Raw genomic sequence first — 27,372 nt, forward strand, 5'->3', positions numbered from 1 at the left:
TCGACAGGTATGGCACCAAGGTGTTGTCAAAGGATCCTTTGAGTCCTGTGGGTTGCGAGGTAAGGTACCGGCATGCCCAATGGATGTTCGATTGGATTGGGATCTTGGGAATTTCAAGGCCAGGTTGACACCTTGAGCTCTTAGTCACGTCCCCCAGGCCATTCCTGAGCTGTTTTTGTGGTGTGGCATGGCGCGTTGTCCTGCCTGGGGGGTGCAGTTGCCGATAGGGGGCTGTTCTTGATCTGCAACGTTGTTTGGGTGGGTGTCAAGTGGCATCTACATGAATGGCAGGAGCCAAGGTTCCTCAGAAGAGCATTGCACTGTGTAAATATCAAATATCAAGTATCAAAGTATAATATTTCACCCTGACATGTGGTACATTAATAAAGTAGCATAAAATGGAAATACTCAAGTAAAGTACAAGTCAAATCAATGTTACATGAAATGTATACTAGAGCAGAGTACCTGAGTAAATCTACTTAGTGATATTCCACCACTGAAACATTGTATTTGAAGTTTGCATCTCTCCTGTTGAACCATCTCAGCTGAGCTTTCCGAAGAACTTCCACCTCCAACCGCTAGGTGTCGCAACTGTGCCCGCTCTACGTCATCAACACGCGCCAACACACCACACGGGAAGTACCAGCACGACCTTTCACGCTGCGAACAGCGTTTGAACCCGTTTATAATGTTTATTTCACACGATATAAGAAGAAATTAAGTGTTTGTGTGACTGTGGGAGAAAGCTGAACCGACATGCTTCGCTGTACTCTGGTGGTTTGTGGCAGAGGAGTCGCTAGAAGGGTGAGTTTAACGTTTAACCTGCAGCCGCCGTCTGAACATGGAGGATGTTGCAGTTTAAATTGTAATTATTAACATCAGCTTCACATGCTGAGGTTACATGAAACCATATACTCCTGTTAATAAGCGTAGAAAGATAATATAGCGGTCAAATAAAGGTAACGGGTTGTAGTTTTCCGGTATTGACCGTAGAATTAAACTCCTGCATGTTCAATAATGATAAACCTGTCTGAGATCCAGTGGTGGAAGAAGTATTCAGTTAAAATTAAATTAAAGTACAAATACCACAGTCTAACAGTGCTATTTCATTACAAGTAAATCAAAAACTACACAAAAATTATAATTTTGGCAGATGTATAGCTTCGTAGGAAACGTTGTGTTAGGGGAGTGCTTATTCTGTAAAAAAGTAAATTAATAGTGGGGTTATTTTTTATTTATTTAATTGGGTGGTGAATAGGCTGGGGATAGTTGTATATTAGCTGTAAATACATTTTGAAATTTGTTGAAATAATATGAGTTAAAAGAAGAAATGTAAGAAAGGGATAGGGACATAAAAAATTACTTCTACCAATCCTTTTCTGACTTTTATTATTATTATTATTATTATTATTATTTTTGGTTTAAAATAAAGTTAATTATTCATACATACAAGTCAAAGTCCTGCTACATTAAAATGCAATAAAAGCATTGTCAGCAAAATGTACTGCAAGTATTAAAAATAACACTCTTTCATCCCTTGTTATTATGAATATAACGTTCATAATACATTGTATTTTTGATTATTATTATTTAATGTTGTAATTCGTCAATGTGTAGCACATTCCAGGTAAGCACTGCATCATATTTTACAAGATTTTTTTTTGCATGTACATTTTTAATAAAAGTAATTAGTTACAATTAATGTAGAGGAAAGTAGAAAGTACTTTTTTTAGTGCTAAAGAAAAAAAAGTCCATTAAAAAATCTAAAAGTAGGGAAGAGCAGAGCAGAAGGTGACGAGAAAAAGGAACAAATTGTAACAAAAGAGAAGCTGGAAATATTTGAAATGAGTCACTTAAAAAGATTTATTTTCATACTTTGAAATAAAAAAGTTCATATTAATTTTCTTCCAGTCGGCAACTCAGTTTATCAGAATCATAAAATACAACGTAAAATAAATATATTGAGAGGAAATAAAAGTACTGCAACACTCAAAAACATAGAAAAGTAATCAACAATTTAATGATTTAGTGTTTTGATGAAATGTTACTTATGCTTTGCTCTGAAGCTGCTCCACTAACTCAGAGTTCCCTCCTCCTCAGTTCGCCTCGTCGTTCGCCGGTGAGAGCGCTCTGCCTCCCAATTTACTGCTGCCAACCAACCTGGTGGATCCGACCAGATTAAGTAAGTGAGAATTTTTGGCTTCAGTCGAAACCTGTCAGCCGAATGTTGCTGTTGTTGTCACACTGATGCAGTGATTGAAGTTACATCTGTGTGTTTCACTATGGGGCAGCTGTAGCTCAGTCCATAGGGACTTGGCTTGGGTACTGGAGGGTCGCTGGTCGTGGACTTGCAGCCAGAGAGGTAGCAGTTCGCCTCCTGGGTACTGCTGAAGCACCCTTGAGCAAGATACTGATTATCTAACTGCTTGGGGTGCCTGCCCATGGCAGCCACGTCACTCTGACATCTCTCCATTTAATGCACGTATACTTCCTGTTTGGGCAGGTGTATGTATTTCGGACCTGTGTGTATATGACAACAGAGTGGAACAATTGAATTCCCCCTCTGGGATTAATAAAGTATATCTTTTTCTCCTTAAATTGATCATCCTAAACATCAAATATTGTGTTTTTCCAGAAGATTTTTCTCTGCAGTCAGTGTTTAGATCATTTTAACACCACATTATCTGCAGGGAGGGTCTACAGATCGAGGGTGTTGTACGCTGTACAGATTGTGAAGTCCGCTGTGGCAAATTGTGATTTTGTACACATAAAATCCACTCTCCTAAAAAACTCTCCTGACTAATCAAATACCTGTACTGTCAAAGTTCCCGCTGCGTTACAAACCATCAACTCTATAATGATTTCCTAATTTAGATAAAACAGCCTGTGTCCATCACTTTAAAGAGGTCCATCACTGACTGTGTTGTCTCCTCCTGCAGAGCGACCACCTCCTCCTGCAGACTGCTCCCTGCCTCTCCTGAGGAAGTGCGATGCTGTCGTTCCAGCTCATTTGAGCCCCGTCCAGACGTGGGTGGAGACTCTGGAGGGGACGGACGGCGAGCCTTTGGGTTTGGCTCAGCTCCACCCGGATGTCTTTGCGGTGCCTCCGAGGTAAAGATGAGCTCATGTTTAAAAGCCTTCACGTTAAGCAGGATTTATAGTTGTGCAGCAGACCCTACGCTGCAGTCTACACTGTTGTGAGCATTTATACTTGTGCAGTGGTGTGTCTGTGTCACTCTGCAGTTACACCTCAAAAACACTAGTCAGTGGTGGAGGTTTCTGTGAAGTGCTGTAAAGTTTAGTTGATTCAAAACACACATTAAACACACATTAAACATGGCTTAATAGAGACAGTTTCAAACACAAGTACACAAATCAGCTTCACTATAACTCGCAGCATTCACAGACAAACACTTGTCTTTATCTGAACACATTTTCCCCACAAATACAACATGCTAACTTTATTAGCACAAGCCTAATAAAACTTCCTAATAAAAGAACTGAGCCGTGGACAAACACTGAACACTGTAGCAGCCTTCATATAGCTCAGCAGCTGTCTGCTGATTGTGAACCTACATCTGAGAAACACCAGCTGAAATCTGTTAATGCAGCCCACTGTGTCAAAGTCTGAATTAATTTGTCGTTTGTTTTCTGTCCTCTCAGGCTCGATATTATCCACGAGGTTGAAACATGGCAGAGAAACTTTAAAAGAATCGTAAGTATCAGATTCACTCATTTTTTTCAGATGCTGTGATTTAAGTTTTTTGGGATGTTCCACTTGATATACAAAACTTTGTGGTGGACAGAGGTGAGAAGAACCCTCTTAAAGTGTCACTTGTTTGGATTCTGCTGCTGCCCTGTTAGCTGTGAGAGGCAGACAGTCAAAGGGCCCGCCCTGATCTGCTCTTTGAGGTCTTGTGCAGCTTGTTAAGAATTGAGACAATGGGCTGCCAAGTAGGCTTTCTGTGGGACACTCAAGACTAGAGGGAAATTAAATCTCTGATAAACTGGCTGAGGAAGTGCTGTTGAGAGGAACTGTTGATTTGGACTTTCAAATGGGAAGGTGTGAATATTTTAGCTCATGCAAAGAAAAACTAGAGCTTCAGTGAAGTGGCAGACATCACTTCTCTTTGCAGCCCTCTGTTAAGAGGAAAAATGGGTAATTAAATCTGGAAGGAGGGATGACGTTTTAACAGGGCTGAGACCGGGGCATGGTGGTCCAGCCAGTTTTTAGAAGTCATAGGCAAACATTCAGATGGATTGTGTCTGTGTGCAGAACTGGAAACAGTCCAACTCATTTTGTTTTCCTGTACAAAAACAGAAATGAAAGATGACAGTTATTGAGGGAGCTGTCAGATCTGGCTTTATCGGTTTCTGCCTATTGGCATAGCAGTCCCAAATTTTCTCCATGCTTCTGGACTTTATTTAAAAAAAGAAGGTGAATAGATAAGTCTTGCCTGTGGAGGGCAGCAGTACGCTTCATTAGCATACAGCTTGCCGGATATGCAAAAGTTAAAGCATTTTTTATAGGGATGGACACATATGCTTATCTTCTTCTTTGTCTTATATTATTGTAGCATTTTTAGCGTTAGCTACATTTGACCTTAGTAATCACCTTTGTTAAACAGAGATGTTACTAGTGCATATTTATACTGGTGGTCGTACATTAAAGCTACAGTCAGTAACTTTTTATGCAAATAAGTTTTTATCATATTTGCTGAAACCGTCCCTCTATCAACAGCAGGGCTGCAGTGGTATACCAGTTTCAAGGTGTACCCTGGTATGAAAATGTCGGGTTATTATACCGTGAATATTCACTTATCTATGGCAAAAGGGCAACTTTTTGCACAAAGACTAAAAAATAGGTTTCAAGTTCCAATTTTAATAGAACGTTTGTTTAACTCCACCCAAAACACGCATTTCATTTTCATTTCTCGAAGTCACGTCAAGTCAGATTTATTTATAGAGCACATTTAAAAACAACAACGTAAGAATATAATGAATTGCATGGAAAACTGGACTGTGGTGTTGATCAATACTTCAGAGTACAGCAGCTCTTGTGGGCAGTGTCAGAAATTAGCAAGGGCCATTTGGCCCGCAGTTTATCCAAGAATACCCCCAAAAGCCATGTTCCAGGGGCCAAAATTGCCCTCAAGTTTTCAAAACAACTATATGTATTTATATTTTTAACAGTATTACAATCTGACATTAAAGTATAATTTTATTTTCATTAAATTAATTTACCGTCACGTCTACAACTCATTTTCCAGACATAATCAATGAGATTGCACTGATTACGTGAGAGTAATCTGACAGAGAAGGGGAGGGGGCTTTGCTGTACCATAAGTATAAATTAACCATTTCTTGGGTGACCTGTGTCTACACAATGACAAATTAATGAAAATTAAGGTAGAATGAATGTTAAATTTTAAATTAACTTACTTCCAGGATTGCATCTAAGGAATTTATAGTAACTGTAATGTGGTGAAACATTAGTACTGCTATCAGTAGGTTAATGGTTAAATCACCACATTTAAACTGGTTGAATTATAGGAAATCCGAGTGATATTTTGCAACCATAACTTTATGTAACCCATTATTTATTTCATTTATAGTGGTTTCTACTGAAGAGTGAAGACACTATCTTAGTTGGTTTTGCTTTTCATGTGCTTATTGTTAGAACATAATTACAATTTTTTGATGGCCCCCAAACATTTTGAAAATGCCCCCATTTTTTAGACCGTGGGGGCCAAAATTGCTCCCAAAATATTTTGTTAATTTCATACCCTGCTTGTGGGGACTCTGCAGTTTCTTGTCTCTTTTCCCTGCTTTCTCAGGACAGCTGCAGAACAGACGCTCTCTCTGCACAGTATCTTAAAACAATACTCGGAGGGCTTCATCTTATTGTTAGATTTGGACAACAAAAGCAAATCTTCGCAGTAACTAACAGCTGTTTTGATCTGTCAGAGCCACGCCAACACAAAGACCAGGGCGGAGGTCAGAGGTGGAGGCAGGAAACCATGGAATCAGAAAGGAAGCGGGAGAGCTCGCCATGGAAGCATCCGATCACCGTTATGGAGAGGAGGTGACTGTGCTTTATTTATCTGTTCCTTATATTGTGTGTGTTTTATTTACATTATATAATACAGTGTACACAGTGATGTACCTCCAAGCACTTACCTGGAAGCAACAAAATCTGATGAATCTGTTGTGTGAAGCTTTCACCTCAGCTGGATTGTCATTAGAGACAGACGCGTTTTCCTTACTTGAGCCGTTTGATTCTCAGGTTGTAAATCAGTCTGATAACAGGTGATGTGTTTCTCTCAGGTGGGGTGTCTAATGGACCCAGAGGGCCGACCAGTTACTACTACATGTTACCCATGAAGATTCGAGTGCAGGGACTCAAAGTGGCTCTGAGCTCCAAGCTGGCGCAGGTAACTGAAACCTGTTTAAACTGTTTAACTTAGTTGACACAATAGTGAGAGCAAAGAAGTATTGTCAAGTATTATGTCAGTGTTTCCAGTGCTTTGAGTTCCTTTCTTTTTTCCAGTATGGAAAAGGAAACCATCAACTTTTGAAGAAGAAAAGTTGTAATAACAGTTGTTAATAATTTTTAATACTTTGGGCTCTCAGTGTCGACCCCATGTTGAACTGAATATTGTGTTTTTGCAGGACTACCTCCACATTGTAGACTCTCTGAACATCCCCACACCCGACCCTCAGTACCTGCTGGACCTCATCAGACACAAACACTGGGGAGAGTCGGTGTTAATAGTCGATGTGTGAGTATCATCAACATGGCTCCTGTATGACTCCCTGTTAAAACTTTACTTTTGTGGTTTGCTCAGTGCTGACGTTGTTCTTATTGCTTTCAGAGGTGAAGAGTTTCCTGAAAACATCCTTCATGCAACAGCGAATTTGAAAACGGTGAACATTATTCCAGCCATCGGTAAGTTAGCGCTCACTTTTGTTGTTGTCATAAAGCTCTGTTGCACTCACCTCTGTGGGCTGACAGTCTGGCTGTCGTTATGTCAGGAACACTATACTGTACTATACTGTGACTTTTTTAGCATTTTTATTACATACTATACTATGACTTTTTTTGTGCACATTTTTTATACTATGATTTTTTTTTTTGCACATTTTGACGACATACTATACTATACTATGACTTTTTTAGCATTTTGACGACATACTACACTATGATTTTTTGGAGCACATTTTGCACACATATTACGAATTTGTACCACAATTTATGACATTTAAGTATGACTTTTAAAAAAAAACAAAAACAAAAAACATTTCTTTGACAGACACTGTGAACATACATCAGGCTGATAAGAACTACTTAAATGTTAAAAAAAAAAAAAAACCAACGTATTTGGGAAAAATTTATTGATATGTAACAATCCGTTAGTTTGGCCCATGTCCCATCTGCTGACGTGGGGGTTCTGCAACCATCCACCAGGGAGTGATGGAGTTGTTTTGGCTTCACTTTAGGGGAGCTATCATGTTGTCCATCTTTATTATAGAGTCTGTGGTTAGCACTGTGGAGTCAGGACAGTGACAGTAAACTTTGGTATTGAAGACAAGACCTGAACTGAAAATGTGAATATTGGCATTCGGGCTGCACGATAGGAGGAAAATATGTGATAGCCTCTATGATTCTTTCAGTAGAATGCAAAAATATAACAAATTGCTTGTTCATTTAAAAACAAATAAAACATTATTTCCAGCATTCTTTTATTGAACATACTGAAACAAACACAAAAGGCACCAATAAAAATAAAATGATAGTAACATTTTAAAGTGCAGTTTTCTTCTGACACTCTTCTTCAACTACAACTGACACTCAAAAAATCCCTGAGTGCAATATTCCTCTCTTGTAAACTGTGTTTATCACCCAAGTGGACCTTGTAAAGACAGTTAAAAAAATCGTGCAGCCCTAATTGGCACTGAAAAATTCTTTTATTCTATTTTTTTGCATTCTTGTGTGTTTTTCAATCTTTGGGGTTTTTCTTTATGTCACTTATTTTGGCACGGAGGGGAGAGGTGTGAAGGGCAACCAGACTACTGTCGGCTGTGATAGCTGACATTTGTGCTTGTTGCAGTAGACCTCTGGTTCTATGTGAAAAATAACAGCAGTGAGAAACAGATTTGACATACTTGCTGTTTGGGAGTTCCAGGTGAACTCGTGGTGATGCCGAAGGCTTCAGTGCAGACTGTGGGTCCAGAACAGCAACTTTCTCTGCTCAGTATGCAGATAATGTGCAACTTGCACTCTTGTTGCCCCTGACACTCGAACTGAAAAATTGTCATGTCATTGAAAAACACATAAAGGCGTGTGTCTACATATTGATTTAACAACAAACTGATTTATTATCTGATCATATCACCTCTAAAACCTCCTGTATCTGCTGCTTAAACAGTGTATCTGCTCCCAGAGCAATATATTAGTATATTAATGCCCTATATGTGGGTAAAGTCTAAAATGCAAATAATTTATTCACCAAAAACATTTCCAGTCTCCTTTCAATGCAATTCTTTTTCAATGCTAGAATTTACCGTCACTGTCCTGGTGCCATACAGCACCCTTGGAAGACTTCAGATTTCTTGATGGGAAGAAAAACACAACTTGGACATTATTTAAAAGGGACCGTTCAACCAAAAATCAAATGTATTTTCCTGTTATCGCTAGAGCTCTTAATCGACCTTGATTTGTTTTGGTGTGGGGTGCGGAATGCTGGAGATACCGGCTGTAGAGATGTCTGCCTTCTCTCCAGAGAGCAGTGTAATGTGGGACCTTTCGTCTTTCTGCTGAATTACACCCACCTAGCACATCACCACACAGAAGGAAGAGTGCATCTACTCATGGTCGAGGGCCTTATGCTCATGACAGTGTGAGATATAAACATTAACATTACCTCAATAAAAGCATGCTTCCTTCTGCAGTGATTCGGTTAGGGGGTGTAGTTCGGCAGAAAGAAAACAGGTCCTGCATGAAACTGCTCACAACAAGGTCTGTGGATTATCTTGCGTAACCATGTCATGATTTCTGGAAAGAGACATTGCTGCTGAGGTTTTCAAATGTATTATTGGCAACCGTGGCAGGCATGTAATAGTGGAACTCAAAGCATCACTTTAGCGATAGGCCATTATTTAGACCTTCAATATGTTAAGCTTGCAGCTTAATCAGCCTCTTGGAACAGTGAGAGAATGAAGTATTGCACTATCATGTAACAAATTATTTTTTTTAAAAGTCAAAAAATACTTCTTTTTATGTTTTATGACTTTTACCTTGTATAGAGGTGAACAGAATCTGTCAACAGCAGGTGTTTCTGTCTTTTTCTCTCTCAGGTCTGAACGTCCACAGCATGCTGAAACACGAAACAGTCCTCCTCACCCTGGAGACGATCAAGTTTCTGGAAGACAAGCTGCTTTGGCACGACCAGCGCTACACACCTCTGTACCCATTTAAACTGCCCTACTCCGACTTACCATAGAAATGACCTGTAATATATTCACTGACTGCGATCTGTTCTTTATGTGTTTATTATGTTTGACAAGAAAATTCAATAAATAAAGTCAATGATATAAAAAAAAACAATGCATCTTTGTATTAAAAGTATCTAAAAAAGGCATGTGGGGAGCAAAAGGCCTAAAATCGATAACTGAATTTGTGTGGAAGGACACCGTTGGCTAAATCGTTCCTGATCTCCCAGCGCAGGGCAGAGCGCTTCTTCTCTGTTGGCACGATGTAGGTGTTCGGCACGTAAACCCTCCGAGGTTTGGGCTGCAACATATAAAAAAAACAAGGCTTAATCTACTTTAACACTAATGTGGATCCATTTTGAAAAGTTATCTTCCTTTCTACTAAGTCCTGTCTAGGGAGGGAGGGACGATTATGACAGAGACATTTCTGTCTTGTAAAGCTGTTTAGAAACACTGGGTTTGTGTTTTAGTACAGCTGATCAAACCATATATGTGTCACTGACATCTTTCATGAAAAAATTTAAATTGGTAATTCTTGGGCTGCAGAATTAAGACTCTTGGTCAAATCACTGTTTATGTTGGTGCAGTTCTTAGAAAGATTTGTCAATAACAATTCCTGTCATGATCAGTTCCATCGCTACACATTAAAAAGAGAATTCGGATTTTTTCAAGTGGGGTTGTATTAAGTATTTATCCATAGTCAGTGTATTACCCTCAGTAGATGGCGGTTGGCATGCTCCCAGTCTGGAGAAGCAGATAGGAGCTCCACCACACGTTAAGCAATGTACAGTGGACAGGGTCAGCGACAAAACGTATTTTAGACGCCTACAAAAATCAATATCAGTCTAAGTGTCAATACATATTTAGAATATTTTCACCCCTTTACCTTTCCGTCAGACAGTACTTTCCGACGGGGAAGCCGTTAACAGCTTCAGTTCCCTTTCTATGCTCTTGCCACCAGACTCCACTGACAAAGACAGTCATTTAAGCTCACCGATCACAAGAGCTGCTGGTCTACCGCCGCTTCGAAAAGTTAGTTAGTTTGTGTTTCCGTGTGACTTTGGTGACTTTAAACTAACCCTTTCAAATGCCAAAGTCACACAATAACACAAACAAAATAACTAATGGAGGCAGTGGTAGACCAGCAGCCTCTGTGTTCAGCAATGTTAAATTGCTGATTTTCTCAATGGAGTCTGGTGGCTGTGAAGAGAGCAATACAACGGCTTCAGTCCCGTCGGAAATCACTGTCTGATGGCAAGATAAAGCAGTGAAAATAACTGAAATATACTTACACACCTAAACTAATACTAACTAAACCTTTTGCTGCTGCTCCTGTCTACAGCAGAACATTGCTCGGCTTTCGTGGTGGTACTCCTGCCCGCTCCTCCAAAGTGGGGCATGCCAACTGACATCTACACTATGTAATACACTGACTATGGTAAGCACCTCATACAACCCCGCTTCAAAAGATCCTAACTGTCCTTCTAAGGTGATTAAAAGTAGGATAATGCACATAAGTAGGGTACATTAGTCGCATTGCATCAACATTTTTCAAGTCAAGTTTTTGGAAAAGCTCAGTCAAATATGGCATCTAGAATCCAAGTACACAAACTGGCTTTCTATCCACAATAAAGGGTGGAAGATGTCGTTTTTCTTTACAAAAGTAAGTCCAATAATAAGAACAAAGTCTTCTGATCTGCACTCTTGTACAGTACATGCACTTATTCTACTGGTTTTATGGGTACATTAAAAATAGATTATGGATATTTTTGGGGTTTCACGCTTCACTGCTGAGCAACCATGCTGTAAGGAACAGTAAATAACTCCATAAATGGTCACACTACAACTGCACTCCTCCACACCATCTCCACCCTCCTCACACATACCTCTAACTTGTGATTTAAACCGATAAAATATATTTTAGCACAGAACATGTTGCTAAGTTCAGCTCTATGGTGAATATTTGGGAGAATACTCACTGGAGGAGGTTGGTATGCAAGTCGTTCCTGAAAAGTAAAGCAAAAGTGGTTTCAGGCGAAACATACAAAACATGGAAGTATTCAGTTCCTATGTGTTCAGTAAGAGGTACAATATGTACATGCCTCCTCTAACCAGGAGTCACAAAACTGAAACGTGTGTGGGGAGTTAATGTACCTGACACTGTTGGAGCAGACAGAGTAAATATTAATACACTTTAAGTACGTTTTTTTAAATCTTCGTTGAAGCTATGTTTTCATACCTTAATCTCCAAACGCAGAGCTCTCCTGTCCTTCTCTCCTGGAAGTTTAAACATTTCCCAAAGCTGCTTATACTGGAAATACCTGCAGAGACGAGAAAAACAGGAGTCAACCATCAGTCCAACGTGAATCTAATGGATACAGTCGGTATTCATGGGAACGCCCACAAAACATCATCCATTTATACCGAGGGGGAAAACAAAGTAAGTTAAGTAAGTTATTTTATCCAGGTACCATTTTCATGCTTAGAACTTACTTGGCCACTGGGTCCGTCTTCTTTATGGTTTGCTGACTCATCACTGGTCGGATGACTGAAACATGGAACAAAATTTGATGAATTAAAAAACAGTTTAGTGTCATTAAACCAATGATATGAAAAGTTTAAGTGGGTTTCTGTTGACTTACAGGATTTGGGTTTGGGTCTGAGGTCTCCGTCACTTTGAGCTCGCGTCTGTCCAAAGTAAAATAAATTGATTTTTAGAAGATGTTTCATCAGACACAAACAGTGGAAACACTGTGAGGGACTGCATTACCCACCATGCCTCTCATGTAGGATTCAAAGGCGCTGAAGGAAACCCCCTCTGTCTCTGAACTCTGAGAGTCACTCTGACTGGTGACGTCTTCGTCCTCCGTCTCAAAGTCGCGTTGAGCCGGCGAGGATAAATGAAGATCTGCCAGGCGCTCCTCCAGACAGCTCGCTGCGGCTGCAGAGAAACATTCAGAACATTCAATGAGATTATCTGGATTTTACTGGCTTTGTTTTTAACTTCCCTTAGCATCACAATTACCAGAGAGCAAAACGTATCCAGTCTGGAAAACAGTTCTTCAATTCAGACCAGTAAACTTTCAGTCAGTAGCTGCCTCTAATAATTAGTCTCATACCATTGTAATGGATAATACTGACTGCAAATGAGCATTACTTTTGTTTTCTTTTAAATCTTGATTACTGACCTTAGAAGACTATTCTTGGTCAAAACTTTACCTTTTGATTCTGTGCTGGTAACTTCTCAAGTTTACCCAATACAACTGAACTATGTCATTTTAAGAATCACATGGATGTGAAATAATAAAAATATTAAAGGTACAAAAAGAAACATGAGTGTCACATTTAGTACTCGCTTCAACAACAGAAAAATCACATTTACTTCTGACATGTAACTAAAAATGTGTACAAAAAGCTAACAATCAATTGTCCCAAAAAAAAGTGACTTAAAAGATCAAAAGGAATTTTAAATAATGTGAGTTGATGATTATCACCTGAATTTTTGGTTATTTGTAATAATTCTCTTTTGGCAGATTAAAAAGCACCTTCAGTAAAACACTTGAAGGAGATGCAGTTAAAGTAGGATGAATAATACTTTTAACTGCATTATATTTTTCAAATGACAAGATTTCAAACAGATGATCATCCTGAATCTTACAGAAGCACAACAAAAAAACAGTAAGAATCATTGTTGTAAATGACCTAAATCTGCTCTGCATTTTACACACAGGTCAAGTGGAAAATTAAAGGACAGGGGCCATTTTTCAATTTGACCCTGCGTCAATGACACAATACCATCAGAGGTAACTTCCTTCCAGAAAGTAGGCATTTTTTAAAGTGTATTTTGATCAGCGATGTGTTTTAGGACAAAGAATTTAAGCCTTTTAACAACTTCATATCCTAATAGACAAGTTTTCGAAGTTTAAGTTTAGAAAACAGTGATACAGGGTTCAATGTTAATATTTTTTTTTATTACTTGGGTCAAGAATCTATTTGCCCAAAGTCAGTTCTACTTGCCCCTATACAAATTGTTCTATTTATTAGTAGTTATTAAACAACAAAAACTAAAGTTAACCGTCATGAAAATTACCATTTTATTCGCCTTGCTCTCACACTTCGACAAACTGCAGTTCATAGCTGGGGTTTTGCCGACATTCTCTAATGTCACCCAGCTAAACTCCCGTTGCCAAGATAACCGAAATGCTCGCTGGCGAATCTGGTTATGAACTTTGTCTTTATCTGCCGTCATTTTCTTGGGATTGCTCAATCATTACTGCTCATGTGCAACTTTTAACTGAGATAAGAAGGAAGACAGCTCATATCTTAGCTCAGGGGTGGGCAACCTGCGGCTCCGGACCCACATGCAACTCTTTAGCTCCTCTACAGTGGCTTTTTAAATTAAAATCAGGTGGAAATTAATAGTTTTTTTTGCTTATTAAGCCTTGAGAAAGCCAAAATGTTGCCAACACAGACAGGAAATCATTTACCCTTCTTCTGTCTGAGGTTTCCTTCCCACTCCTCGCACATCTTGTCGTACGTCATCCGGCTGAAATCCACTTTGGAGTCAATAAACTTGATGTCTTTGTTGCTTGAAGACTCGTCTGGATCCTCTGACTCCCCTTTGTCCTCAACTTCTTTCTCTTTATTCTCTTCTTTACGGTCCAGTTTCTCTTCTTCAAGCCTTTCACACAGTTTTCCCCCTCCAACATCATCACTCCCACCGTCCAAAGGCTTCCAATCCAATGTTTCTTCAGCCACAGCGATGTGACGTTGTTCCTCTGATGTTGGACTTGTCACCTTCTTTTCAGACGCTGCATGTAGAGCTTTAAGTTTCTCCTCATCTGACTGGTCTTCATCTTCTAATTTCACCTCTGTGTCATCCTCCTTTATTTGCAGATCATCATTTCTACACAGCACATTAGCTTCAGGCTTGGTGTTCGCTAACATGCTGAGTGGACGAGTCTCGTGGTAGTCTGGCTCTGTGGCTTCGATGTCAAACCCGCTGAAGCTGCACAGCGAACGACTGTCCTCCTCTTCGTCCTCTCTCATCTCAGACAGATCTCCCCGACTGTCCTGATCGAACTCCGTTATAGTGTGGTCGTCTCTGTAGTCTCCTCCCTCCACCTCCTCTGGTCTGTAGGTGCCGTAGCCAGAGGTCATCAGACTCGGAGCTGGACTATCAGGACTGCTGCTACAGCTTTCCTCATCATCATCATCATCGTCATCATCATCATCATCATCACCATCATCGTCATCCTTACTTCCCCCTTCCAAGCTCTCCCTGCTGATGTTGACCTGGTCGTTCAGTTCAGGTTTTTCCTCCTCTGAAGCCTCCTGGTAAGAGTCCTCTGCATCGCCAACATGTTGGGAGTCTTCCTTGCCCATCTCCTCCTCTTCCTCCTCCTCTGAAGCTTCCTGGGAAGAGTCCTCACTATTGCTACCATGTCTGGAGTCTTCTTCACCATCTGCTCGCTCAGTCTCCTCCTCCTGTGAAGCCTCAGTGTTAAAGTCTTCTGCATCGCCTCTAGGTTTGGATTCTTCCTCGTTGTTCTCCTCGGTATTGCCAACAGATTTGGAGTCTTCCACATCGTTCTCCTCCTCTTCCTCCTCCTCATCTGAAGCTTCATGGTCATAGTCCTCGGAATCACCAACAGTTTTGGAGTCTTCCTCGCCAATCACTCGCTGAGTCTCCTCCTCTTTCTCCTCATCCGAAGCCTCCGCATAAGAGTCTTCTGTGTTGTCAACAGGTTTGGGCTCTTCTTTGCCACACACTTGCTCAGTCTCTTCCTCTTCCTCCTCTGAAGCCTCCGTGTAAGAGTTCTCTGTATCGCCAACAGGTTTGGAGTCTTCCTCGCTGTTGTCCACCTCCTCCTCTGAAGCCTCCGTGTAAGAGCCCTCAGAATCGGCAACAAATTTGGAGTCTTCTTCACTGATCACTCGTCCAATCTCCTCCTCCTCTTCCTCCTCTGAATCCTCCATGTAAGAGTCCTCTCCATCCCCAACAGCTTTGGACTCTTCCTCGCTGAGCTCCTCTTCCTCTGACGTCTCATCTTGACACTCAGAATCGGCAACAGGTTTGGGCTCTTCTTTAACTAATCGCTCAATCTTCTCCTCCTGGTAAGAACCCTCAGAACCACTGACAGGTTTAGAGCCTTCCTCGGCGATCACTCGCTCACGCCCCACCTCCTCTTCCTCTGAGGCTTTCTGGTAAGTGTCCTCTGCATTGCCAACAGTTTTGGAGTCCTCTTTGCTGATTACTCGCTCAATCTTCACCTCCTCCTCGTCTTCCTGACGCTCTCCATCGGACCAAAAAGAGGAGTTGAGAGAATTATCGTCACCTTCGCTCTCTCTGTCCCACTGACTGCCGTATGTTTTGTACATGTTGGCGACCTGCACTCCTGCTGAGGTGTGTGATCTGTGGAGGCAGAGGGCTTAACGAAGGAGCTAAGAGGATTAAGCTGATATCCAGGAGCTTCCTCTTCTGCTCGGCCACGTCTCAATGCTGAGACAGCTCAAACTGCTGGTGACCAACGGGATTACATCTCTGCTTCTTTGTGTTTACTCCATTTGATTCCATATTTTGTAAACACATTTTAGAGAAGAGTGACAGGAATTCAACTCTGTGATGTTGTAGTTACCCAACCACAAGGACACCTAAATATTCAGTTTGTTTGTGTTTTTATTGTGTTTATTGTTAAATATTATTATGCTGTTTCTGCAAAAATAATTCCTTGTTGTGGGACAAAAAATATTTGAAATTGGTGGTAATTTTGGAGTGAGAGCTGAAAGTGCATATAATAAACTGCATATAATTTCCTGTATATTTCCAGAAAAACAGATTGATTAAAGTAACCATTATTTTTATAACAGTATTTTTAGAGATTTTAAAAGGTGCATCTCTAACTTTAGGACACAGAGTCAGTATCATCTTTTAAATCTCTTCTTAAAAACAGGGAGCTTATATTGATTTTAACTGACTTACTTTGAATTACTTTACTTCAATCGTCTATTTTACGCTGATCCAGTGAATGTATTTTGTTGAAGGTTCTCTAATTGATAAAAATGTTACATGATTTTAAAATTTATTAGTGTTAAACTGCCTTGTGTGACACACTTTGTATCCTCAGTAAATAAAGATTACTATTATTATTAATATTATAGAACAGAGACTCCAAACAGATGAAGAGAAGATTAAAGTTAAGTTAAGATCACCTGAGTCTTCACTGTAGACTGATTCATCGCAGACAAGAGACTGTCCTTTATGTTTCCTGTAGGTGGGAAAAAAAAAAAAAAAACAGTGTTATTGTCACATTTCCAGAAAAGAAGATATTTCTAGGAAGTAAAGAGCTGGCTTGCCCCAGTGAAGACAAAATGGATGCTCTCCCTCTTTTTTTTTTTTTTTTAAAGACAGTTGATTTTCTTCATGTGGCAAGGCACTTCATGATTAATTAAAATCTTCTGTTGTCAGTTCAAATCTACTTTAAATACTTGTCTTTATTCAATGTGTGACTCATTCCCTGTTTCTGTTTACCACTGCTAAAGTGATGAATTATTCAATTTGATTAACAGAAACTGAGCAACAACTTGGATGAATTATTCATTGTTGTCATTTATTAAATAAAAATACAAAAATGATTTTCAACATTGCAGTTTACAGTTTTATAATCACTATAAACAGAATACTTTTGTGATTTCAGGTCAGTCAAAAAACTTCTGAGACAGCAGTTTAGGTTTTGCTTTTGACAGGTTTTTAATTATTGTTATTGACATTTTACTGACAATCAATTTACCGAAAATTTGATGGAAATCAAAATGTGTTGTGATTGTCTTTATGGACAGTGCACATTCATTATTTTAGACTGTAGAGGAGTTGATGAGTGGAATGATCAGTGAGAATAATTTTTAGTGCACAATTTAAAAATAAAAGGAAGCCACAGAGCGACATCTCAGATGTGATTGTTTTAAATTCTCTCTCTTTTTGTTACATGTTGATCCTGTGAGTCTGCACCTTGACATCTCTACGTTTATCTTTCATCTTTTTTGTAAAATCTTTAGTGTAGCTGCATTTGGCAGATGAACTGTGATGTTAAATTGTTGGAGATATCTGAGCAACTTTGTCTGGCTCTGCCATGTGCACAAGTTCAGATCATTTATTACACTCAGATTTTCATTCTTTACATATCAGATTTTTTTATGATTTGTTTGAAAATAAACAATCCTAAAATAAACAATATTGCATTGAGCTCTATTTTTCATACATGAAATGAATTTTTAAAAAAACTTGAAACTTGACAAAACAATTAATGAATGAGTAAAAAAGCAGCTTAATGAACAGACACAGACCCACCCATGAGTCTTTAAAATTACCTCAGGACTTTTCTCTTGATGAAGCGTCCCCTGTGGGAGTCAGGAGTGGATGTGTAGCTGTCGGTGAGCGGTGGGTTGAAGGTGTCGTCAGGATCTGGATCTGGCTCCACATGCAGCCTGCTGGGAGCACCTGGAGGCATCTGCAGCTTCAGAGCCACCGAGTGTTGAGCGTACGAGTCACAGGGTACCTGTGTTATAAGCACCTACAGAAACATAATAGTCTTTCTGAATAGCTGAATGTCACTACAAAACGGGTACTCCACAAAGAAGCCCTCACACTTGTTTCTGAGGGACTGACACTACAACCTAAGGGTTGTCATTACTGTCTGAGAAACACCAGATAAAAGAAAAATAAGAGTAATGTGTGGTTAACACTTACCTGTCTGCCATTGCCAGGTTGTCCGGTATGTAAGAAAAACCCTTCACCAGAACCTTTAAAGTAGCACTGACGACTAACTGTGAAGTAAAACATAGATTTCACCAGTTAAAACACAACATTAAATGGAAAATCTTAAAATGTTACACTTGCCTGATGATATTTGTTTAGAGAAAAGTGTTATTATTATAATAATTACAGTTACTACTATTTTCCCACAGTGAGATAAGCGCCCTGACCTTTCTCTTTGGTGTAAGCAGGAGGACTCGGCTGAGATGTGGCCACCTGAGATTTGTCAGAGTTTATCTGAGTGGATGAGGCCAGGCTTTTCCATTCTTCACGTCGAACCAGTTCTTCGAGATCTGACATTAAATAACGAGAGACCTTAATCCTTTAAGTTAAAACACAGAAATTACCAATATCCAAATTATCTTTTCTCCTTGTCTTCGACCTTTTCTTGAAATGAAATTGAGATTTACACAATGGTATACTGATTTAAAATTATTTTAACACCAATGCACAAGATAAACATTTAGTCTTATTCATGCTGCAGAGTCTAACCTTGCTTGAATTCAAGCAGTCTGTGTTTTGGTATATTTTTGTAGCCCAGGATTGCCAGTTGTTCTTGAATTTCCTCTTCTGAGAAATCCAGGTTGTCCATATTATTTTCAGTCAGTGAGGTAGCATAAAACCTGAAGGGGGGATAAAACATTACAATATACATAATACAACAATATAAAACAGATATGAAGAAGAACAAGACACTTCTTTGAGGATGGAATAAGGTGATGACAGGCTATTAATATGCTTTTAATAAAGCTGTCAACGTTTTAAACTGTATCGAAGTGATTTGGTGTGGCTATTCTTGAGTTTAGATATAATTTTGTCTTCTAACATTTTATTGTTTTATGTCTGTTAACATTCTGATACCACCTTGGAAATAAGTATTCTCACTTCAATTCAGTGTTTCGTAGATTCCTAAATAAATCAAGTTAAGGTGAAAAAGATAGATGGTACACACCGATCAGCCAAAACTTTAAAACTACTGTCAGGTGAAATGAATATCTTTGATCACCTCTTTACAATACAATGTTCTGCTGGGAAACTTTGGGTTCTGGCATTCATGTGGATATCCTTTGCCACGCACCACCCACCCAAACATCTTTGCATCCCAAATGCCAGTGACGCCCCCCAGCAGGGCAATGTACCATGCCACACTGCAAAAACTGCTCAGGAATGGCCCCATTAATGCAACAAAGAGCTAAAGGGGTCAACCTGGCCTCCAAATTCCCCAGATCCCCATTTGATTGAGCATCTGTGGGACGTGCTGTGACCCCTCACAACCCACAGGACTCAAAGAGTCCGCTGCCACGGCCCTGATTCTAGACACCACAGGACACCTTAAGAGGTCCTGTGTCCGAGTGCCATTGCCTTTAAGGGGTGTACGTGGTCTGTAACAGTGTTTGGATGGGTGGAACCTGTCAAAGTGGTATCCACATAAATGCCATGGCCTTAGGTTTCCCAGCAGAACATGGCATTGTAATAGTATGATCAATGTGATTCACTTCACCTGACAGTGGTTTTAATGTTTTGGCTGATTGGTGTAAATAATTCACCGTTATTAATACAAGTATAACCCCCCCTCAGTTTGACACGATGCAACTCAACAGCACCAGAAAACACGTTTGCTTCAAGACAAACTCAGTTCACTAAATTAACAATTTAATATGCCTTTAGTCATAATTTTAAATTTCCTTGAAAGACGAAACATGCGTAAAAGTAATGGTTACTACTTTACATATCAGTATTCCTTGATACAAATGCATAGTTAACAATACAGGGACGTTGTGAACTCTTTACCAGCTGCTCTTTAAACAGAACAAAGATAGTCGTGGCTCTAGTGAAAGCCGAATTTATCGATAAACCTTTAACGTTTTACTCAACCCAGAAGTTTTTGAATTATATCTGCTTTATAATTAAAGCAAGGCAGCAAGCGAGTTAATCCTAAAGCGACATATTTTTGAAGGGGCTTCGGCATATCTTTCTCAAACGCACAAGTAAACGGAAGCGAGCTAACGTTAAGCTAACAGTTAGCAGTTAAACAGGCAGTTAATATAAACAATGCTAACTATGAAGAGACATTTAACGGGTTAGTTTCTCACCTGCACGGAGGCCGCCTCGCTCTCACGGTGTACTCATCACGGTGACGTTACCGGTAATGTTTGTTAAGTAGCGCTCGTGTTTAATTGTTTACAGGTCGGGAACACAGAGCACCAAGACAACAACCGTTAACGAGCTTTGAAAACGACGCCTACTTGTGCCCTCATTAAACTTCCGGTCCAATTCTTCTTCGTTGTAGTTATTAGAGGTTGGCGTGCTTATATTGCAGCGCCACCACTCGGCTGGAGGGCCGCAGGGCAGTTTGGTATTACAACAACCAGTGTTGGAAGACTTATTTGTATTTTGTATTAATAATTTAAATTTGAAAAGAAGCTGAAAGCTGTCAGATAAATGTAGTCAGGTAAAAAGTTCAATATTTGCCTACAAAATGAAATAGAGGTGTAAAGTATAGTGGAAATACTCATATAAATTACAAGTACCTCAAATTTGCAGGCTACTTAATAAGTAGGCTACAGGACTTGAGTAAATTAATTTAATTACATTCTACCACAAAAAAAAATACACTCAATTAAAAGTGCACAAGTATCAGCAATAACATGTTTTTCCTTGAACTTGTAGAAGTATAAAGTAGAATAAAATGAAAATAGGTCACTGAAGTTAAGCACAAGTATCTCAAAGTGCTGTACTTAAGTAAATGTACTTGTACTTTCCTCCACTGTTAACAAGTATGTTAAATGATCTCCTCTATACCCCTGTCTCTCTATTTACATGAGTAGCCAATTCAACACAAGTCTCTCCCAGGGATATTGTCAAATCATATTGTGATTAAACATATGATGATCTTAGGGACTGTTCTTTACTTATCAGAGGAGTGGGTGGCAGGGGTGTTTCTTTGTTTTTATTTTATTTTTTACTGACCCTCCCTGAAGTTACAAATATTTTCCCTTAAGCCTCCCTGAGTGACAGGCAAAAAATGCATGACCCCCCCCCCCAACACCATAAATTAGTTAATAGATTTTTAAAACGTATCCTTTGATGTTAATTAAAAGTTAAAGACTAAATCTGCAGTTGAAAAAAGCCTTGGTTTTTTGCTGATTAGTCCATGCAAACGTTTTATTTTTGGCAAAATTTTACAAAAAGATTTTTAAGCTCAGATTTCTTTTCTGTTTCTTCGTTTTTTGTTGTCACACAGGACGTGTCCAAAGGCCTGTCAGATATTTAAAAATGATAATAAAATTAATAAAATACAATTTCTGTTTTTACAGTTCATGGTTATGACATTTTTTTTTTTAAGAAAAATGCCTTTGGTTTGGTAGGCATGTTTTTTTTCTTTATCTTTTGTAAAAATCAGAAACTTAAAAAGGAATCTTTCCTTAAAAATCTGCGGTAAAGTAAATACAAAATACAACCATTTAAATTTGTATGCCCCTCCCCTACGCCAAAATAAAAAAACATAAGTCTGTTCCCAGCGCTTAAAAATTATTTGACATGCCTCTCTGTTTTGCACCACCCACTTCCCCCTCACAAATAACAAACAGTCCCTTAAAGAATATGTTGTGGATTAAACTATCCAACAGTATATAAAGGAGATAAAATTAACACAACCTGATGCAGCCGTACTGTTCGTCCAAAAACATCAGATATGACAGTAAAACACTGAGAGGGAACATTTTACTGCACAGTGGATACTTTTACTTTAACTACATTTTGCAGATACATACTTTTTCTTATATAAGGTTTTGAAAGCAGGACTTTTATGTAAAGATTGAAATACTTCTTCTGTCACTGACCTTCAGTAACTGAAATTGTCTTATCTTCAATATATGATAAATGTATTCTAAAAACAAACCTGAAAGTTACTGAATATGTGACAATAATTTAATTACACTATTCACTTTGAATTCCCCAGACCCCCTTTTCACTTTCAACTCCATTATACAAACATTTAAAGAGCAAAAATATGGTTTAGAAAAGCTAAGCTACATATCCTAAAGCCAGGTTAAGGACAATATCAAACACTTCTCTGTCACACAGTCGTTTCTACTGTACTTGCAGTCATCAGATTTTGTTTAATTTTAAGGTACTCCACCCTGTTTGTGCTGAGAAGTCCTCCTCCTCCTCCTCCTCCTCCTCCTGCAGAGCCTCAGCTCCTCATGAATAATCAGGACTCTCTAACATCCTCCCCTTCCAGCAGGCGGTGGGGTTTCAGTCAGGGGGGAGACAGACAGGTGGACCGTCTGTGAGCCCCGTCTAATCTGGGAAAAAGGGACTTTTAGCATCTTCCTCGGCCCTGGGAGGACCATGGCTCTCTCCAGGATCTATCGAGAGTCTTTGCTGGTGATTTTACTGCAAATTGTGCTGATTTGCTCGGCTCAGGTGAGAAGATGGGTGCTCCTTCTTTCCTCTCCTTCATCTAATATTCCTATAGGTGCTGGGTCCTATAGACATTTAGAGAAAGCTTATTGTACCCGATAGTGTTTTATTTCCTATGTAAAAGTAAGTTTATATTTTCACTATATGTGATATTATTTTGAATCAGTCATGTTAACATATTTTACACTTCTCTTGGCACTTTAAGCTTATTTTATGTTGGTCAGTTATGACTTTAGTTTACTGTACTGTACTTTCCATCATATTATCCCTGTGAAAACTGTGTTTCTGTTAGATACTAATGCTCAAATTAATTTTAATTAAACATTCTTTAATCCTATGACACTCTTCAGGGGCTCCAGCTTTAGTATTGGATGTTCTTAAACAGCATGTATTGGCATTACACATTATGGTATGAGTCATTTATAAAGTCAGTATGGGGCATGTGACTGTTGAAACTGGTGAATTTAAGGTGGGGGGTTTTTTCAGCAAAATGTAAAAATGTATGCATAGTTTATTTAGCAGTTGTTAAAAACTATGGCCCATTTATCTCAGTGTACACAACTGGCACCAATAAGGTCCAGTCAGCAGCAGTAATCTGAACACATGCAGTTGCTTAGACAGTATAATGGGACTATAATGGGAAACCTGGTTTAGTTTCATGACCTTTCCCCTCACATCAGCCAAACAATGAGAGTCTGTGTGAGCTGCCCCTCGCACCACCACCACCACCTCCACCACCAGCACCAGCAGCCGCAGCACTGGATGATATTTAAGAGATGAATTTCAGTGAAAAAAAAAACATATCTTTTTGTGTTTGTTCTACAGAGGGGCCCGGTCGGTCCCAGAGGGCCCCAGGGGCCGCCAGGAGCAGCCGGCGTGCCCGGAGTGGACGGCATTGATGTGAGTCTGCTTCAGTCATGAACCACAGTTTTCAGTTGGGGGTCAGAGCTGCTATGTGTGGGTTAATCAGCTCAGTGAACGGTGAAGCAGGTTTCCAGTGTTTTACACAAGACGGAGTTTTAACAATGAAGTCCTTTGGAATAAAAAAAGGTCCTCACATGACTTCATCCTGACTCCGCACAGTGATGTTGCACTTTAAAAACCAGCTTCTCCTCTCAGATAAATTAACAAACAAGTGTTGATGAGTGAGCAAAAAAGTGCTCCAAACAGAGCAGCTCGTTATATCAAACTACAAGTGATGTAATTTATATGTTTTAAATAAACTAAAAGATTCAATGCTGCACTATAGAGTGAAAACAGGTCTTCCAAAACCCTGTTCAATTGTTTCCTTGTTCTTGAATTCACAATAACAGGATCATAGCCAGGATTTTAGTAATACTAAGATCACGAGTTCAAATCCACCCCGAAAAAACAATATGTTAGTTATTCTATTTTTCTCAATGTGAAGGTCTAAATGCTGCTTAAAATCCTGGAGAATATCCTCAATCATTCACACTAAAAGTAGTCAAAATCTAAATATGTTGAGTCTAAATATACTGGATCAGGCGATAAAATATCCACCATGTTTTAGACTTCCTAAAATTTTAGGCTTTAACTCATGCCAGGTTAGAAGAATTCCTAAATTCCCAGAAAATAGACATTTGGAGGTCCTCCTTCAGGAAATCTTAAGCATCAAATATTAATTTCCTGCAGCTTGGTGATTTTTTGTGCACCAATTTGTGGTGGAAATGCCTTTAATTTCTTCTAAGGTTTTCATTGAGAGGACAAATGCACATATTCTAAATACTGACGGGGACCTTTATCTCTTCGTCGCCTCCGAAATCTACTCTTATGCCCTGTGCAACAAAGAAAATACTTCATGGATGTTGAAAAAATTCCAAATTCTTTCATTTGAATCATCATCATCATCTGAACACATTCCTTATGTATCTTCAGGGCGACAGAGGAGAAGACTCCAAGGTGGACGGCGGACCAGTGAGTGGACGTTTATTTTCTCCTGTTACATGCAGCAGAAATGTGTAATTGATGCTGACTTGTATCCAGATCAACAGCATTAACGTGAGGTGAACTTCTGCTTCCAGGGTCTTGACGGTGATAACGGCAAAGACGGAGCTCCAGGAGCTGCAGGCCTTCCAGGAGCAGATGTAAGTGAAACAACACGTGAGGCTCAGACTGGCAGGGTTTGGGATGTGTCTGGTTGAGTGGCCATCCACCAGACACATTTTAGAAGCTCGTCTCTTTGCAAAGAAACTGTTGAACGAAGGATTCTGTTGGGTTTTGAATCCAGAAGCTGCTTTAATCCAGTGGATAAGAGTCACTCCACTGCCTCGAAGGTTAAACTCTCCAACAAGTGGATGTATTGAATCTCTGTAAGATCTGAGCTTTTCAGATCTGCTGCTGTGTGAGCAGTTTGTCTTGGCGTCCACTGAGTGAAAAAAAAGTCCTTGAATAAATCAATCTGGCTTTTTAGGGGAGAGTCGCGAGTCGCTTCCTGACAGAAACAGGGGTCTTTTTGTGTGAGGTGGAGGGGTGTGCGGAGGGGGATCGGCTGCCCAGAGACGGCTGACAGGAGAGAGCCGTATGTCGGGTAAAGGTGGTGCAGAATGGACTCAGTGTGTTGCTGTCTGCTGCGGTGATGGTGCCGAGAACAGACCGGCAGATTCAGAGCGTCATGTGGACTGAAACTGAGAGTAAGCACCAAAATTTGAACCCAGAGTGCACAACTGTACTTTGAGGGAAGAGGTGGAGAGAGTTTCTCTAACATCAAACAGACCATAATGCAATGCAGCAAGAAGACAGACTATGTTTCAGGTTTGAAAGGAGAACCTTTAACACCACCATCTGAGGGGGGATGTTTAAAATGCTTTTTGGGTGTCTCTTTTTTGCTGTCATCAGCTGATTGTTTGGTTTGAGGTGTCTTCACTTCCCTTTAACTGCTGATGCTTTTGACCAGGTGGAGAGTATTTTGAGGGTTATATATAGAGGAGGCAGGTGAGGGGAGGAGCTAATAGAAAGAAGGCCACACCTCCGCCTGATATCAGATTTTTAATTGGTCTTCAAAGCTGAAGGAAGGCAGAGGAAGTAATCAGAGGAAATTTCATAATCATTCATGTAATGTGTATGTATCAGGAGGAAATTCTGTTTTATTTTTTAATAAATTATTCTCACAGTTTCGGTCATTATTTCAATTATTAAATAAAATCATCTGGGTGTGCTCAGGTGGTAAAGCATGTCGTTTACTAATTGGAAGTTCGGCAGTTCAATCCCTGATCCTGGTTACCTTTGCATATCAAAGTATTCTTGAGCAAGAACCCCAAATCGCTCCAGATGGAACCATTGGCGTGAGAGTGTGTGAATGTTGAACTGAGTAGCAGGCGGCACTCAGCTGCCACCTGTGAATGGATGAATGTGACACGTAGTGTGAAAAGCTTTGAGTGGTTGGAAGACTAGAAAGGAAAACCACCAGGTTCGTCAAACATGTTCGGAAGAGAAAGTAGAGGCTGTGGTAAACATTCATCACAGCTTACAGTATTGCGATAAAATAGGCTATATTGTGATAATATATTGCAATTTAATACCTTTTTTTCCAACTGCAAATTAGGAAAACTTTGTCAACATGAGTTCTACCTCATGAGATAAAGTCTTTAGTCTGTTCATCGACTTCAATCATTTTTATTGCAGCAAAATGTGACACAGAGAAGACAGACTGAGCAACACCGTCATAACACCTGTCAGAGATGCTGCATACACCTGACAGACTGAACTGTGGGCATATTTAACGGCCTCTGTCGGGACAGAGTGAAAGACTTTACATGCAGGTATCCCATGGCAACATCCATGTTAGAAATGTTGTCTGTTACAACAAGGTTTCTGGTGTACTGCTGTAGTTTGAAGAACATGAGACAGCAGTCACCAGTTCTCTGAGAGAACCTTGACTTAGACCTTGAGGTCCAGGCGTCACAGGTTAACGCCACCCTTCCTGCTGTACTCAAGGATTCCTGAACTTTAGGCTTCACTTCTCTGTAGATCTTTGGTACGACTGTGTCGGTGAAAACTTGTCTGAACAGAGTCACATACCTGGCTTCACCTGTTTTCACATGTAGCAAAAGCCTTGGTTTTCAGCAGCGCTGTGTGGACGCAGCTCTTTGCACAGGAAGTAGGTGATGGACTGTGTTGTTTTCTTGGCTCTCTCAGAGTTGGATGGTAGTTTTGTTGAGGTAAGTCTGTCCAGTGTTGGCTGAGCGGGTTCAGCGTTAGCTTGGCCGTCAGTGGCTAACGCTAACTCTGGATGTGGCGTGTGAGGTGAGGTGAGCAGTCATGTTCGTAGTATTCCCAGAGTATTTTAGGCTCATATGACACTGCTGTAAATCACATGTGTCATATCCAAGTCCTCCTTTCCTTCTGTGTTGAAAAATCCAAAATAAGTTCGACGGGGCATTTCTGATTTCCTTCTCAGGTGCCTCTGTCTTAGTTTTGATGAACTTCCCGCCAAATGCCGCTGACTGAGACCTCTGCTGACCTCACCAGGAAAAAAACATCAGCACCATCTAGTGGACGGAAAAAGCAACTGATTTTATTATTCTAGTACCAAAAGTTGTATTAAAATGCGTATTTGCAAAAACTAATAATATATATAATAAAAGATCGATACTTGACGTCCATCTATCGATATAACATCGGCA

At 39.8% G+C, this 27,372-nt stretch overlaps 3 protein-coding genes across 3 annotated transcripts in view; 2 read left to right on the forward strand and 1 right to left on the reverse strand.

Annotated features, from left to right (window-relative positions):
* The first annotated feature begins 612 nt into the window (after positions 1–612).
* On the forward strand, positions 613–9,594 carry mrpl4 (mitochondrial ribosomal protein L4). Its single transcript, XM_049572277.1, has 9 exons — positions 613–804; positions 2,101–2,182; positions 2,940–3,111; positions 3,664–3,715; positions 5,968–6,085; positions 6,328–6,434; positions 6,673–6,782; positions 6,876–6,949; positions 9,358–9,594. The coding sequence occupies exons 1-9, from the start codon at positions 757–759 to the stop codon at positions 9,501–9,503; spliced, it is 909 nt and encodes a 302-aa protein (XP_049428234.1). The 5' UTR covers positions 613–756; the 3' UTR covers positions 9,504–9,594.
* hyls1 (HYLS1 centriolar and ciliogenesis associated) lies at positions 9,539–20,549 on the reverse strand. Its single transcript, XM_049572276.1, has 12 exons — positions 20,398–20,549; positions 18,797–18,927; positions 18,475–18,597; positions 18,239–18,315; positions 17,860–18,062; positions 16,705–16,760; positions 12,267–12,433; positions 12,135–12,180; positions 11,986–12,040; positions 11,732–11,813; positions 11,472–11,498; positions 9,539–9,793 (listed from the first exon to the last, which is right to left on the reverse strand). The coding sequence occupies exons 2-12, from the start codon at positions 18,894–18,896 to the stop codon at positions 9,659–9,661; spliced, it is 1,071 nt and encodes a 356-aa protein (XP_049428233.1). The 5' UTR covers positions 18,897–18,927; positions 20,398–20,549; the 3' UTR covers positions 9,539–9,658.
* Positions 20,550–22,651: 2,102 nt separating this feature from the next.
* col9a1a (collagen, type IX, alpha 1a) overlaps positions 22,652–27,372 on the forward strand; it is a 28,741-nt gene continuing 24,020 nt past the window's right edge. The window contains exons 1-4 of the mRNA XM_049571460.1: positions 22,652–22,732; positions 23,555–23,629; positions 24,626–24,664; positions 24,772–24,834. Coding sequence (XP_049427417.1) covers positions 22,658–22,732; positions 23,555–23,629; positions 24,626–24,664; positions 24,772–24,834 — 252 coding nt within the window. The 5' untranslated portion in view covers positions 22,652–22,657. The remainder of the gene's footprint in view (positions 22,733–23,554; positions 23,630–24,625; positions 24,665–24,771; positions 24,835–27,372) is intronic.

This window comes from Epinephelus fuscoguttatus, linkage group LG3, assembly GCF_011397635.1.
Source record: "Epinephelus fuscoguttatus linkage group LG3, E.fuscoguttatus.final_Chr_v1".
NCBI classification, from domain to species: Eukaryota; Metazoa; Chordata; class Actinopteri; order Perciformes; family Serranidae; genus Epinephelus; species Epinephelus fuscoguttatus.